The sequence below is a fragment of the Ornithorhynchus anatinus genome, chromosome X5 (genome assembly GCF_004115215.2).
Source record: "Ornithorhynchus anatinus isolate Pmale09 chromosome X5, mOrnAna1.pri.v4, whole genome shotgun sequence".
Lineage (NCBI taxonomy): Eukaryota > Metazoa > Chordata > Mammalia > Monotremata > Ornithorhynchidae > Ornithorhynchus > Ornithorhynchus anatinus.
The window spans coordinates 44082487-44096474 of record NC_041753.1 but is presented as its reverse complement, the minus strand read 5'-3'; the positions used below and the strand labels follow the sequence as shown (position 1 = coordinate 44096474).

Sequence of the window (13988 nt, the reverse complement as noted above, 5' to 3'; positions counted from 1 at the left end):
GAGGCATTGTGTGGGCTTTTTTTCTTTAAATAAAATCAATGGAAGAACCTAGAACACAATAAGTTATGTTACGGGGCTGCACTTGCATGTATTCCCATTGGAGACCTATCAATGTGAACTAGCACTGTTGGGAAATCTCTCTAGCTGCCCCAGCTAATCAATACCTCTGTTCATTATGCGGTCTCTGATGAATATGGGTAATGATTGGGTGAGTTTGAGTCATGTGACTAAAAATAACTGCACCTCACACAAGATCAATAGATTTTTTTTCAGTATTACTTCAGGCGATTCAATATTCTCTTTTTTTTCCCACCCTCCTTCATCCTCCCACCTCTTCTCACTGATAGATCAAAATCATTGGAGGAGCAGCTTTATTAAATTAGTAGCACTTAATCTACTGTCATACTGTCAACTGACAGAGAGCGAACGAGCAGACGGCAAATCTTCAAGTGGCCCAGTGCATGCTGACTGGCTTTCACCCAGGCTGTTTGCTCCGTGTTGTGCCAAAAGCTGTCTTTATGGGTGCCTGCTAATATCCTTTCTCTGACTAGGAAAATTCTTACATTCAAAAAAAGAAGCCATTTGAGGGGAATTCATGCCAATTATAGATGTGTTATGACAGATGAAAAGATCATAATTATGCTTGGCTTCCATGCAGAACTGCATTAACACATCTATGACATTTAATAACATGGGAGGATAACCACATGCCTCAACAGAGGCTGATTTCCCCAAAGTTGCTTAACCTTTAATTTCATCCCCTACCCCCTTTATTTGCGACAGACAGACAGTCAGCCAGAAAGAGAGGGTGGGCGGTGTGAAGCAGGATTTGAAAAGCAAAGGGAGAACAGCGCTTCACGTACCGAGGAGAATAAACTGATGATTCAATGCCAGTCGTAGATTCAAACCAGTCTGCTGTTTATGTCAGTGGGGGGAAGGTCCGGCCATTTGAGTAAACAACCTATCGAGCCCTGTTTGTAGTGAACTAACTGGGGGCATCTTATAGCATCTGTTTAGCTAGGGCCCCTCTGCTTATGGACCAAGTGAAAACCAGAATGGGGGAGTGTGAGGGAAAGAGCTGGCACATCGGAAAGAAAATGTCAGGGGCCTAGAGGGAAACCCGTAAAAATCTACCTCTGTTGACAGGTAAAGAAAAACAGGAGTCACCTGTCAGAAGTTTGGGCTTAGCCTAAGTCCTTCCCTAGGAATTTCTGAGGCGACAAAATTAATCAGTTGAAAACAAGCACAGTAAGGGCTGCCTTTTTGTGGTCCCACAAGCAGCATGGAAGGGGGAGAAAAAGCTGCAGAATATGACATCTTTCCATCCAATAGTTTTATTTCAAGATAACAAGCACAGTAGGCCAAAAGCATTGCCAAGAGACTGTGAACTGAAATGCAGGCATTTAGTCCAAAAGAATATGGTCATGATTTTATCTACTGCTTCCCACAGATTTGAAGGAAAAACAATAGATCATTACTCTTTGCAGAGATGCCTACTTTCTTCTCGCACTCCTCTTCCTGGGTGGGGGCGAGAGGAATACCCAGTGCTACAAAGGATTAGAGAAGAGGGAAGACGGAGAGGTTTTGAGAAAGAAGTAAATTCCTGGGTGACACAGAGGCAGAGCCTGAAGAATGGTGTTTTCAGTGTAGAAAGGTCTCAAGGGGCTAAGGAGGAACTGGCTGGACTCTCTGCAGAGTTCCAACCCACTCTTTCCCCCCCAGGCCCTGAACACAGACAAGACCTTGACTTCTGTTATCAGGCTCACTGAATGGTATTGGGATATGTTCTGGTAAGATGCCTTACTTTCTAAAGGCTCCAAGAATCAAAAAACCTTCAGGAAGGAGAAAAAAAATCAGCAGGAAGGCCCCTTTCATTGCCGCCCACTCACATGTGAGCTTGGCAAAGAGAAAACAAAGGCAATCTCATTTTAAATGGCTGCATTTCTCCATCTTCGGGAACAACTCTGGATCATGTATATGTTGATGTGAACCACCGTGTGGGTGGATGTGTAGTGATAGGGGTGTTGGAATCGCTCCCGTCATCCCACAATTGAGGACATGAAGAGAGGTCAGTGACTGATAAATCTTTAATATAAAAATTGTACAAGAATTTTGATACAAATTACAAGAGGTATCTGGACAAAATATGAATAAAATTCCATTTACATCCCCAAACCCTTATGCATTTTATGCAAAAGATGTACTGCAGACAGTTATAGTACAGAAAATACAATGAAAGACAAAGCAAATGAAGGAAAAAAAGACTTTTAATTCCCTCAGCCTACTAATGGAACAACCTTGCTTGGTATACATACAGTGTTTATGAAGCTACCGATGACACAGTTATGTGATGCAAGCTTTTCACATCTCCGGTGCAGCTCAATTTTGTGGTGCAGGCTTTGGTTCTGCTGAGAGGTTTAGCACGGCACTCCAGTTTCACTTGTTCCTAGTGTTTGAAAGATGATGGAAACCGAAATAGTCAACCCCCTAACCTGCCTCTCTAAGAGTTTCAGTTTCCTTGAAACTGGTCACTGCTACTGTAAACTATAACCCCAGTGAAACAACTGCTTCAGAACACATATTCTGCCTAGAATGAATTTGAAGATGTTGCTCAACTTCATTAGGACTGGGGAGATCACTTCTGCCCCTTCCCCCAGCCCCACCCTTGCCTCACTGGGGACCAGGAAAAAGCAGGGGGAAAGCCCTCTTAACTATAAAGTATACCAGGCAAGAGTCAAGGACACTCCTGGAAATGGGAATGATGTTTTTTTTTCTTGGAACCACGACTACGTGACCGTTAAATCATTTTCTTTCCTGGTAGGGCTCATGAATATGCTTCCTGCATTTTCCAACCAGTCGATTCTTCTTTCCCCATCCAATCAGTCAATCAATGGAATTTATCGAGCACTTATTATGTGCAGAGCACTCTTCTAAGCGCTTGGGAGACTACAATATGAGAGAATCAACAGACCTGTTCCCTGTCCATAATGATTTGTAACAGTGAGGCTGCTGGCCTGGGCTAATCTCTCTATGTAGGGCAGCTGAACCAGTGTGCACCAGAAAACTACTGCTCCAGATTTCAGAGTTTTTGATATTAAGTCATATCAGATTAATATATAATGCTAGAACATCTCACTCACTTATTCACTTTATGGATGATAAACCCATGTGGGATAGGGCACACAAATGTTTCCAAGGGGATCGGACTCAGGATAGCATAGAATGAAGTTGGTGTTTTTTGTCCAAGATCATTTTTGAGGGGTGGAGCCAATGAGGGTGAGCAGGGCATGGGTATGATGATGGGGAAGTGAGGGAGACAAGGGTAGGGAATGAAAGGTTGGAGCGACTACAAAGACATGCAAAAACTCTTTAAATGGAGTACTAGATGAAAAAATAAACAATCAGCCTTAGTTTATACATCTCAAGTGAACCTATTAACTCAACACATTGTCTGGGAGTTTAAGAGCAATACCTCATGAATCAATGCTTCACGTAGCTACCATAACAATTCACAGCCAGAACAAGGACAGACACATTCTCTCCCAGCATTGTAAATGAAGGCAGGTAGACGCCTACTAAAATAGTTCCAGGCCATTTTCTCTTCCTTGCACATGGACCTTTGGAAGGTTTTTGTTTTCTTTGCCCCTTTTCTGACACATACGGATACACAGATAGATAACATGCAGACACACAAACACACACACACACACACAGACACACACACCTGGAGTTATCACCTCCCCAGAGTCAACTCCTCAATTCTTGCATTCTCTAACAGAAGCGGGCAGAGTCTGATTAACAATTAATGAGTTAACCATCTTAACTGCATTATCTCAGTGTCGCATTTGGCAACGGAAGCCTTATAAAACCATGGCCTGCCACGCTGCTACTCTCTTCTCAAGCAATATATTTACATGGAATCCTTTTCTCTATTTTTGCTAAAATACTTTGTTCTCTACCCTCATCCCCAACAGGATGGCACATACTAAAAAGAAAAATGTCCTGAATCCATTTTTCTCAAAAACATATTTAGGCTTCTCCTGTTACTTAGGGCTAGAAAAAAATTAAAATTAGTAAGAGGGCAGAATCCCTACAATTTTGGCAACTCAATTTTTATATTAATACAAGTATAAGACTCCATATTCACTTTATAGAAGACTCTGTTATAAGTCTCCTTTTGATAAATGTCTGCCTAGAGCTAGACAGAAACAGACCAGGCAACTCCAGAAAACACAATTACTCTCCCTACCCCAACCCAAAGACTCCTCTCAAAGTGCTCTGCTTTCACTTGCAATCTCCAGCATCAGCTGTGAAAAAGTCCTAGCCCAACCTGGATCTGTTGCTACATATTTGCTTAATTGTCTGCTGTTCCCTTTCCCCTTTCCTCAGCTCCCTTCAAAGATAACATCCATTCATTTCCCATCTGGTAGCTTTGCTGATGGGTTTTGAGTCAATGTGCATGTGCATTATGAGGAAGGAAGGAGCCTTCACACATTATACGGCTGACAGCACTCCACGGGGAGGGACAAGGTGGCCCAAGTGGCACACACCCCTAGATTTGCTATGTGCTATCAAAAAGCAGATTGTAATTAAGGGGCGGCAAAATGATGCTGCTGTCCACTAATCTCCAAGATGTCACTTCCTCAGTATCACACAGCAGTTCAACAGTACAAAAATGGCATCGTTTACATACAGATCTCTTTTAGATCAAGGGGTTTGGGAACCAAAATGTTTTCGTGTATTCCTCTCAGTTGTTCATTCAAAGTGGACCATCACATCTCATCGATTACACTGCTTTTATCCAGATTTCCAAGTGGGTATGGGACTTTCATTTTTCAAACATGCTAAATGCTATTTGAATTTATTTTAAGAGGCAGGTAATGCCAAATGTTCTGTTTAGATTATCAGTTCAGGTGAATTAATGGAAAATGGGATGGTTATTCTTCAGCTTTCACTCCTAGCTCAGGAGAGTCAAGTCTCTGGAGAGGTCTATCTGTACATTACGGCCCCTGATTCAATGCTAAAATCACTGTACCTACTTCCTCCTCTACAAAATCATGCTCAGCCAACCTGCCAAAGAAGGGCATATTGACTGTGGCAAGGCCCTATTTCATAGGGGGAAAAAAAACAAAAAACAATCAGATCAGGATTTTTTTCTTTTTCCTCCAAGGTTCCCTTCTAGGAAAATACACACATCTCCAATGTGCCTTGTGTTTGGTTTGGCTCTCTGGAGCCAAGGCTTGGGGTCTTTCCCAGCCATCCCCAAATGGTCTGGTGAAGACGTGCCACGGTTAGTTTTTGCAGAAGCCGACAAAAAGGGCCATCCCAGACAGCATTTCTCTGCTGACCCTTTAAGAAGTCATCTTGTTACTGTCTGCCTGATAGCTGGAGAGAGCAGTTGGGGGCAGCCTTTGGGCTTCCCAAAGACATATCATAGACATCCACCTTTCACTCACTGTAGAAGTGTGCATGTTCGTGTGTGTTTGTGTGTGTGTGTGTGTGTGTGTGTGTGTGTGGTCTGTGAGAGAGAAAGAGAGAGCGAGAGCAAGAGAGAGAGAGTTTGTGTGTGAATGTGTGTGTGCATCAGGAAACTCAGTGGGAAAGCCTACTTCTTGTACTCAATTTCCCCTTCACCAGGGATAAACAGGCAATTACGCATCCTTTTATATTTGATGGCCAAGTGCTGAACTTGAAAGCACACTATTAGTTTGTGTCCCTTCAGGGCCAGTGCAATAAGTAGCCAGGAGATCTGGGGCTGAAGAAGAGAGGGTGTTGTCTGCTGTTAGTGTGACAGTCTTGTCAGTAGCGTTCACATTACTGGAAGGTAATAAAGTGACAAGTAAGTTATTAGAAAGATATGAGGTGAAATTGAACTGAAGCTTCTTGCTGCTCTAGTTGAGTTTTTTTCTTGTTTCATAATGGTCCACTATTTGTTACAAACTGAGCCTTGTCTTGATACCTTATATAAAAAAGAAGTATTTATTTTTTTTGCAGTAAAGGTCAAATGAATTTACAACAACACACTTTAGATGAGAAGAATGAAAAAATAGCTTTATGACAACTACAGTAAGTTCCTTCTTCTTTAATAGAGTATCATAATGAACAGTAATACTGACTCAAGACAGCATACTTGTAAATATGCCTAGGTTTTTGTTTTGTTTTTTAACTCTGTGGTGTCAAGAAGTTTCGATTTCTCAGAGATATTGCCAAATGCAAAAGAGTATGCTATATCCAGAAATTGTTGGCAATTAGCCAAAGCAAGGGGTTGAAGATTTATTTCTATTAAGTTCAAGACTACCCTGGACTAGTATATGACCAGAAATCTACATACAAGATATTTAATGGATTACATTGTTTTAGAGCTCATTAAAATAAAATAATAAGGGAGCATGATAGCAACTTGGGTGAGCCACTCTTTCATTCTGCCATAGATACTTTCTGAAGGAATCATCATACTGCTTGCCAAATAAAGATACAGGGTGGTAGGATGTAGACTTGCATTAACATGTAGATGAAGGGTTCAAGCCAGCAGATGGTGTAGCTCTGGGTAAAAAACAAAGATGAAGAAGGGGAAAAAAAGTTCCTTTCCTTCCCCCTAGAGAGACTGATCATGTGACCACCTTTTGATCAACAGATCCTTATCTATCCAAATAGCAATGGAGTTCTGACTTTGTTGCCATAGCAGCAAACTAAATAGTGACCAAAAAGAAAATTGGCCCATTCTAGCTACCACTTGCCCCAACTCCTCCCTTTCTACCATTCCAGTTTAGGCCTACCAATTGCTTCTCTAGTCAGAGAGCTCTAGTTGACCTTTTGCATTTTCATTTTTCTCAACTCACTTGCCTCCACCCCTTCCTGATTTCCTCCCTCTCAGAAGGGCTCCAGTGATCTTTTCTGTATTCTCAGTACATCTGCCACATCTTCTGAGAACTCGAGTTACTTCTTTGCATCTACTTCTCACCTTTTCCTTACAAAGAATGCTAGCATTCCTTCATCTGCATGTTTGGGATTTGTTCTTCACTTCCTCTCTCACAGAAGTGATACTGCAACCATGAGCCCCCTTCCCCTGCCCTCACAACCAGAATCAATGGATTAGAAGGGACTTCAAGAGGCCATCTAGTCAGATGCCCTGACTCCAGATAACACTATTCCAAATTTACTCAGTGTGTTGGTGAGTTGGATGAAACCAATAGTTTTGTCTATATAAAGCAAGAAAAACAGAGGTGTGTCTGTGTGGAAACAAATCTGTTTCTTTCAGGTGATGTGTACATTTGGGGTAACGGATGGGCAGTGTTTTATTACAGTTTCCTTTAATTGAATACGTTGATCTAATGCAATGTCAATGAACCAAGTTATAACCTCTCAATCTGCTTCTGTTTCCTTTTTGGTTAAAGGAGGTCTTATTTAGAAGTGGACAGATACCTGCTCACATTGTGACTTGTTTTCCCTTTTTTATTTCCCCCTTGGTCCATGCTCATTTGGTTGGGCCAGTCCTGGAATGAATGAAGGAAGAAAACAAGAAAGTGCACAGTTTAGTTAGCAGAAGTCTAGTGCCTGGTTTCCCCTGGTTGAAGAAAGCATGGTTCCCTGGGAATCGGCCATTCTTGGAAGCAGGACATTTTTAGAGCTCTTTTAGAGCAATGTGAAAGTGCTAAATGGTTCAGCTAACCTGTGCCTTCCTGGTACTACAGAATGTAACTGGGATCCAGGGAGCAAGGGCTCACACTATGTAGGCACTGGTCTGTATTTACAGTGACACCACTGGACTGGCTTGGAAGGGTTTACATTTAGCAGTTATTGGGCATCTGAGAGAAGGTGAGAGGGAGATGGGATGCTAACACCTTGACTCTTTTAAAATACCTAGAGCAGAATGAAACGTGATTTCCAGACAGAGACTGAACTGTGTTTAGGAGTTTGCTATTTCAAATAAACTTAAACTAGAGCCCACTGTGTTTTTCTGACAGCACAGGCGTTCTTCCCACTTTAAAAAAAATCAACACTGAAGACAAAACATGGTGCATTCTCTCTCTCTCAATTCAGTATGTAGGATTATTCCCTACAGCAGATGAAACCCTTTTAGTATTTACAAAATATATATATATGTATATTTTGAAAGGATGAAAATAGGAAGTTTAAAGCATTAGTTAGGGAGCATGCACATTAACTATGTCACATAACTCTGTATTGGTGATAGAGTGGCTGAAGTCAATTCATGGGAGTAGCCCTTTATGAAGGAATATGCAACCTCACCAAGTTTCTTACATCATGAGACCCATCTAAGATGTCCAGTGAGAGAAATTACCTATGGAGTTAAACAGGCATGGATAAAGTTCTCAAGGGCCTTAAAATGCATTAAAATCGGACTCTCCACACCCACTTTTCAACTAGACTTACGGTAGAAGTATTAGCTGTGGCCATAGGTATACTACTGCCTTCTTTTAGGTTTCTGACTAGTAATCAAGATTGCAGCCTTTTCTAGTGGGGAAGAGAGAGCAGACTAGTAAATGTGCTGTGGATTGGTGACTTTGTCGTTATCTGCAGACTACCAGGATGGGATCCCAATATAGGACAAACTGCAGGCTTATGTGTGGGGGATATTTTATTACATATTTTCCTACACTGGTTTCTCTCTAAACCTGACTAATTACTGTGTCAATATGGTTTACCATGTGTAACAAACACACTAGAGTTCTCAGCCAAGTTTGTTTTTTGACATGAGCTGCTGATTGCTATTTCTAACTAGTTTACTAAGATTGTTTGACCTTTTAACTGACCCTGAAGTAATATGAAAAATACAGAGTAGGCATTGATTTGGTAGGTGATCATTTCTAATACCTCAATCATGGTATATAACTCTTCTAGACTATTAAAATAAAAATTTTTTTGTTTTAATAAAACCAGATGTGTCATTTATTTAGATTGTAGACACTTCAAAAACAGGCTTTTTTCATAGATATTCTTTAGTTATTTGGGTTGGATTTTTACAAATGTTTTCCCGCACTTTTGGCATGAAATAATTTGGGATGGTGACAATAGCACAAGATAGGTAGCACTAAAGGGGTCCATATGTTTGAGAAGAATGCACATTCATTATTCTAGTTTCATTGCTCACAATCATACTGCATACGGAAATGTATGGCAAAAAACAAAGCAAAATATCTCTATTAAATTTAATAAAAAAAGCAATTAAGACTTTTGGAAAAATAAAAAAGCTCACAATAAACAAAAAGGTGGTTATTAATAATTCCTCAGCTTTTCACCGTAAACATTTCTTGTTCAACATGTAGTTTTTTGATAGTTTCTTCTGTATCTGCAAATACTTTTGGTCTTTTCTAACTGTAAAATTAGGAGGGCTAAAAGAACCCCAAAGCATCAATTAAAAAAAAGATAAAGCTCCTGGATGTATCTAAACATATCTTTCACATGAGTCTACTATTTCTGAAATTTCTATGAATGCAGATACTAACTTCTCAGTTAATGATGCTTATTTTTTGAAACAATAAATACTGTGAGGTACAAATCCTAAGGGAAGAAAAAAAGAAACATATTAACAATTTCCTTTGGCAAATTTAACGGAAGTGAATGCTGATGGGAACACAAAAAATTTTTTACAAAATGTATGAAACATGAAAATAACCTGAAGCGTAAAACAAAGGGCATTTCTGAGTTTGAGATTAACAAGAGAAATGTGCTAGGCCATTAAATATAGAAAAGAAATACATTCTCTTATGTTAGTATCATATCAACTGTTGAAATAGTTCTTTTTTTCTTCTTTTTTTTGTCTACAATACACACCCTAATGGTTTTGGCTATAGGCTGAACTTAAGTAAATATCATCATTTAGTCAGTATGTTGTGGTAGCTTAGACTGCCAGTGTGGTTTACCAACTCAGGCAACATGTGTAAACACCGGAAACAAACTAAAAAAAAAAAGGATTTGGAGACCTTTCTCTCCTTCCTTCTCACTCTCAATTACTCTGATCCTTGCTCTCTTTAATTCTTCTCTGACAAAACGTGGGGAAGCACACAACATGAAACAGTGAGAGACCCTATCTTTTTCCCTTCTTTGGACTATCTGAAGGGGAAAGTTGCTCAATCAAAGTTCAGCACATGTTTTCAAAATCTGAAGTGCTTTTGCATTAAATGTCTTTTGACTGCTTCTATCAAACAGGCCTTAATCATACTACTGCAGTGCTTGCTGCAGATAAGATAGTCATATAACAGAACAACACCCAAGATGATTTTGTTGTTGCTTAATGACACAAAAGCAAAGGCTAGAAAATGACACCAAGTCCGTTTATGGAATTCAGCTTTGTTTCTGCAGTGAGCAGTTTAGGTTTTTGTGTCCTGAAATAGTATCCTTGCTTAAAAGAAGAAATGCCTTGGCAGTTTCACACCACATAATTCTGCTTGCCTTTTTGTAACAACATATAAGCAAAAAGGATGCAATATTGATTTTAACAACATTCAGCACTTGAAAGAATCACCAAGTGCCTTTTTTTAATCTAAGCAGTTTTTTTGGTGGCCAACAAATTGACTGTGGTTATGGTGAGTGTCTAATTCTATTTTCTTTTCTGAAAACTTGTGCAAAGTTGGCAGTTTTGTGATAACACTAATACTTTCATTTGGCATTCATGCCCTATACTGACCAGACCATTTTTTATCTAAGTGTATGTTTTTTAAAGACACTTACTGAAGTATGGCAATAGGTTAAGGATAAAAAAAGAAGCATGGATATTACACATCCCCTTGTAGTGTATGAAAAAAAGTGCATGACTGGATTTATGTAATTAGTACAAGACAAATTTTTTTTATCAGATGAGTGCTTGTAAAGCATGCTAGCACTTCTTCATCACTATATCTAGCAGGTAGTAAAAACAAGACCATGTTTCTTTTAAAAATGTGCATTAAAGCTAACATAAATGAATAGAGCTAGCCAGCAAACTATTTTTTCTGCATATCTAACAGCTGAATGTAACTGTAAAAATTAAACGGAAGAGTTAAACAACCATCAATACAATTGTTTTACATCATTGGCCTCTCAAGGCTAAGTATTTACAGGTGAATCTGCCATGCTTTAGTTAAAGGTTCTCTTAAAGTTCACAAAGACAAGTAGAAGTTCCTTTTTTAATTTCATTTTTTCATTTTTTCTGGTTTTTTTTTGCAGGCAACAGACATAGATATGACAGATTGTGTCTTTGGAGACAACCAAAAAATTTTTTCATGACAAAACTGGGGCTAATTGCAAGTTTACATATGCCATTTTAAAGGGTATTTAATTTTCACCCCAGATGAAAGATCCCATCCTTTCCCCCAAAACACAAAGGATAAAGAAAAACAACATCTAAAGCACCTGGTGGTTTTTCTTTCCTTTTCTTAAAAAGAACAAAGATATATATATATATACACATATATATGCATGTATACATATATACATATACATATATATGCATACATATAAACATGTGTACATTTACACACACCCAATATGGTGTATACATGTACACACACACACACACACACACATATATATATATATATATACACACACATATATATGTATATGTATATATATAAACAGACACTGTTTATGGCAGTTCAAATATGTAGGCCATCTGTGAGAGCTGGCATTTGCAATGTCCATCCTTAAACTAATCTACTGAAGTGAAGGGAATGTTTTTATGAAGGTTGGGATTCTGACTGTGCCGATTTCGGCTGCGCACAGAGGAAAACATCATATTGCAACCTGGGACTTTGCATTTGTGCATTTCTCGTAAGTGCACTGTTTTGTAGTGAACTCTCAGAGTCCCCTTGTTGCTGTACATTTTGTGGCAAATGTTGCACATTATCCCCCCATTGCTCATTGATACACTATTAAACATGAGTGATCCTGGAACATCAGCCCCTAGGCCTACGGGGAGAGTAGGGGCTTCCACCTTGTGCACAGACTCCCCACTGTCACTTGCCCCATCGATATCATCTAAGAGAATCCCCTCATCACTCCCTGCATCAGATTCTCTGGAGGAATGGATACTGCTGCTGGACTGAATGCTGGAGGTGGTGCTCAGGTCTAGGACCATATAGTCTTCAGCCATCCCCCTCCCGTATCCATTCATGTGAGAATCTTCAGTGCCAGCTGGAGAGGAGGTGTCATCTCTTAGGTCGAGTCCCATGTGGTGCTGAGCACCATAGATCTTCATCAAAAACTCATCTCGGAGGTCCTTGCTAAGGGAGGGCTGAGTGGAATCCAGTCCCATATCATCCAGTTCTTTGGTCAACAGTTTACGGTGCAGATTTATGTTGGCACTGTGTCTAGGAAAAGAAGAGGGAAGGGATTTGGGGGATGGGGAGAGAAAAAAGTGGAGCATTTTAAAATTGACTCTGCAGTAACCAGATATCAAATAAATACATCTGTTACCCATTATACCACCTTAAAATTTACACTACCGTTACAGGGTTTGGGTGATGGTGAGCAAATCTGAAATTATTTTCTTGGGACAAAAGGCAAATTTCCCATTGATATGGTGAATATAAAACCAAATCACGCCTACTGCTTCAATTGCTGTTCGATTAGTTTTAGGGTGCAGCAACATCAGTTGAAAACTCAGAATATAAGACTATGTATCAGATAATCAACACAATGTAAAATGTCCTCTTGATCATTTTAGAGTACATTAAATTTTAAGTTTCTCTCAGAAAGATCTTTGGTTCAACAAATTAAAATTGTGCAAGATGCAGCACAGAAAAAACACTAAGTGGCTGGGTGAACTTTCAAATTAAATCTCTCAGGCCACTTGTTCTAACTTTAGGGAGTCAAGAAAAGATTTCACTTATAATGCAGTGTTTGGGCCTGTTCAGGTTTATGTAAATCAAACAATGAGGTAAACCATGCACGCACCCACAATCACACACACACACTCTCTCTCTCTCTCTCAAACAGTATGTTCAGGGCACTCATTACCTCTACAAATTAAGCCCATCACTGCTTTAAGACTTGAGTTCTTAAATTAGTGAATTAGACAAATGAATTCACTTTTCAAAGATGGTCACAAATAATTAGTTTAAAACACTTTTAAGTAAAGATATAAACTTGTATACTTCTGTTTAATTTTACCAGATAAACTACAAAAAATATAGACATCTTGACTAAAAAAATGATCAAATAAAATACCCAAAGAAAGGATGGAAATTACTGTGTATAAAATCAAGGCATGGATATGCAAAAAACAACAACAACAACAACAAAAAAAACCCAAATCCTAAACTTCTTATATAAGCAGAACTCACACAACTCGGTGGGAGTTTTACTTGGCTAAAGAAGGCAGGATTGGCCCCAGATAGTACAATGGGAATCAAATTTTTCAAAGTCATATATGTCATTATCTATCTGAAAATATTGCCTTTGCCATTTTTCCCATTTATTTTAGAAGCCCCCACAGGCATATACCTCTCTCCACCTGAGAAAGCCCACACATTAAAAAGTATCTACAAAAAGAGTATCCCTTTCCCCAAAGCCCTCCATAGTAGGGAGAAAGCTCAGTATTCTGTAGCATCAATTCTGGTAACAGAGAAATAGATTTCTAGCAATGGCAAGTGTAAAGTTCAATGCATTTGTTGTAAAAATTGAATAGTCCACTATTTGACAAAAATGAGTTTGAGTATGTGGGTTTATAATAGTGAGGGATTTTCCTCTGGATATGAGGAGTGGTTGAGAGGTATGTGCCTGGCAGAAAAGAAAGGTGGAGAGCATGTGGCTTTTGTTTGCCCCAAGGAGAGGAAGGCTTTCCACTTTTCCACCAAAGACAGTTTAGAACTCTTGATTTCGTAGGCACAGAGGTGCTGTGCACCTCTCCACACTGCACTTATGAATGCTGAGCTTACCTTGTGATAATAAGATCAGCTTTCTAATCTTTTGCTAAATCGATCACAAAAGAAAGTAGGAGAGTGAGACAGAGAATAGAAAGAGAGAGAGAGAGAGAGAGAGAAAAC

General features: G+C 39.4%; 1 protein-coding gene across 5 annotated transcripts in view; it reads right to left on the bottom strand.

Moving 5' to 3' along the window:
* Positions 1-2069: 2069 nt before the first annotated feature.
* Positions 2070-13988, bottom strand: part of BNC2 (basonuclin 2) — a 462055-nt gene continuing 450136 nt past the window's right edge. For 4 of the 5 annotated variants that reach the window (XM_029055970.2, XM_039910765.1, XM_007655634.3 and 1 more), the window contains one exon: positions 2070-12311. In XM_029055970.2, coding sequence (XP_028911803.1) covers positions 11651-12311 — 661 coding nt within the window. In that variant the 3' untranslated portion in view covers positions 2070-11650. The remainder of the gene's footprint in view (positions 12312-13988) is intronic. The other variant, XM_039910766.1, reaches the window with a different exon arrangement.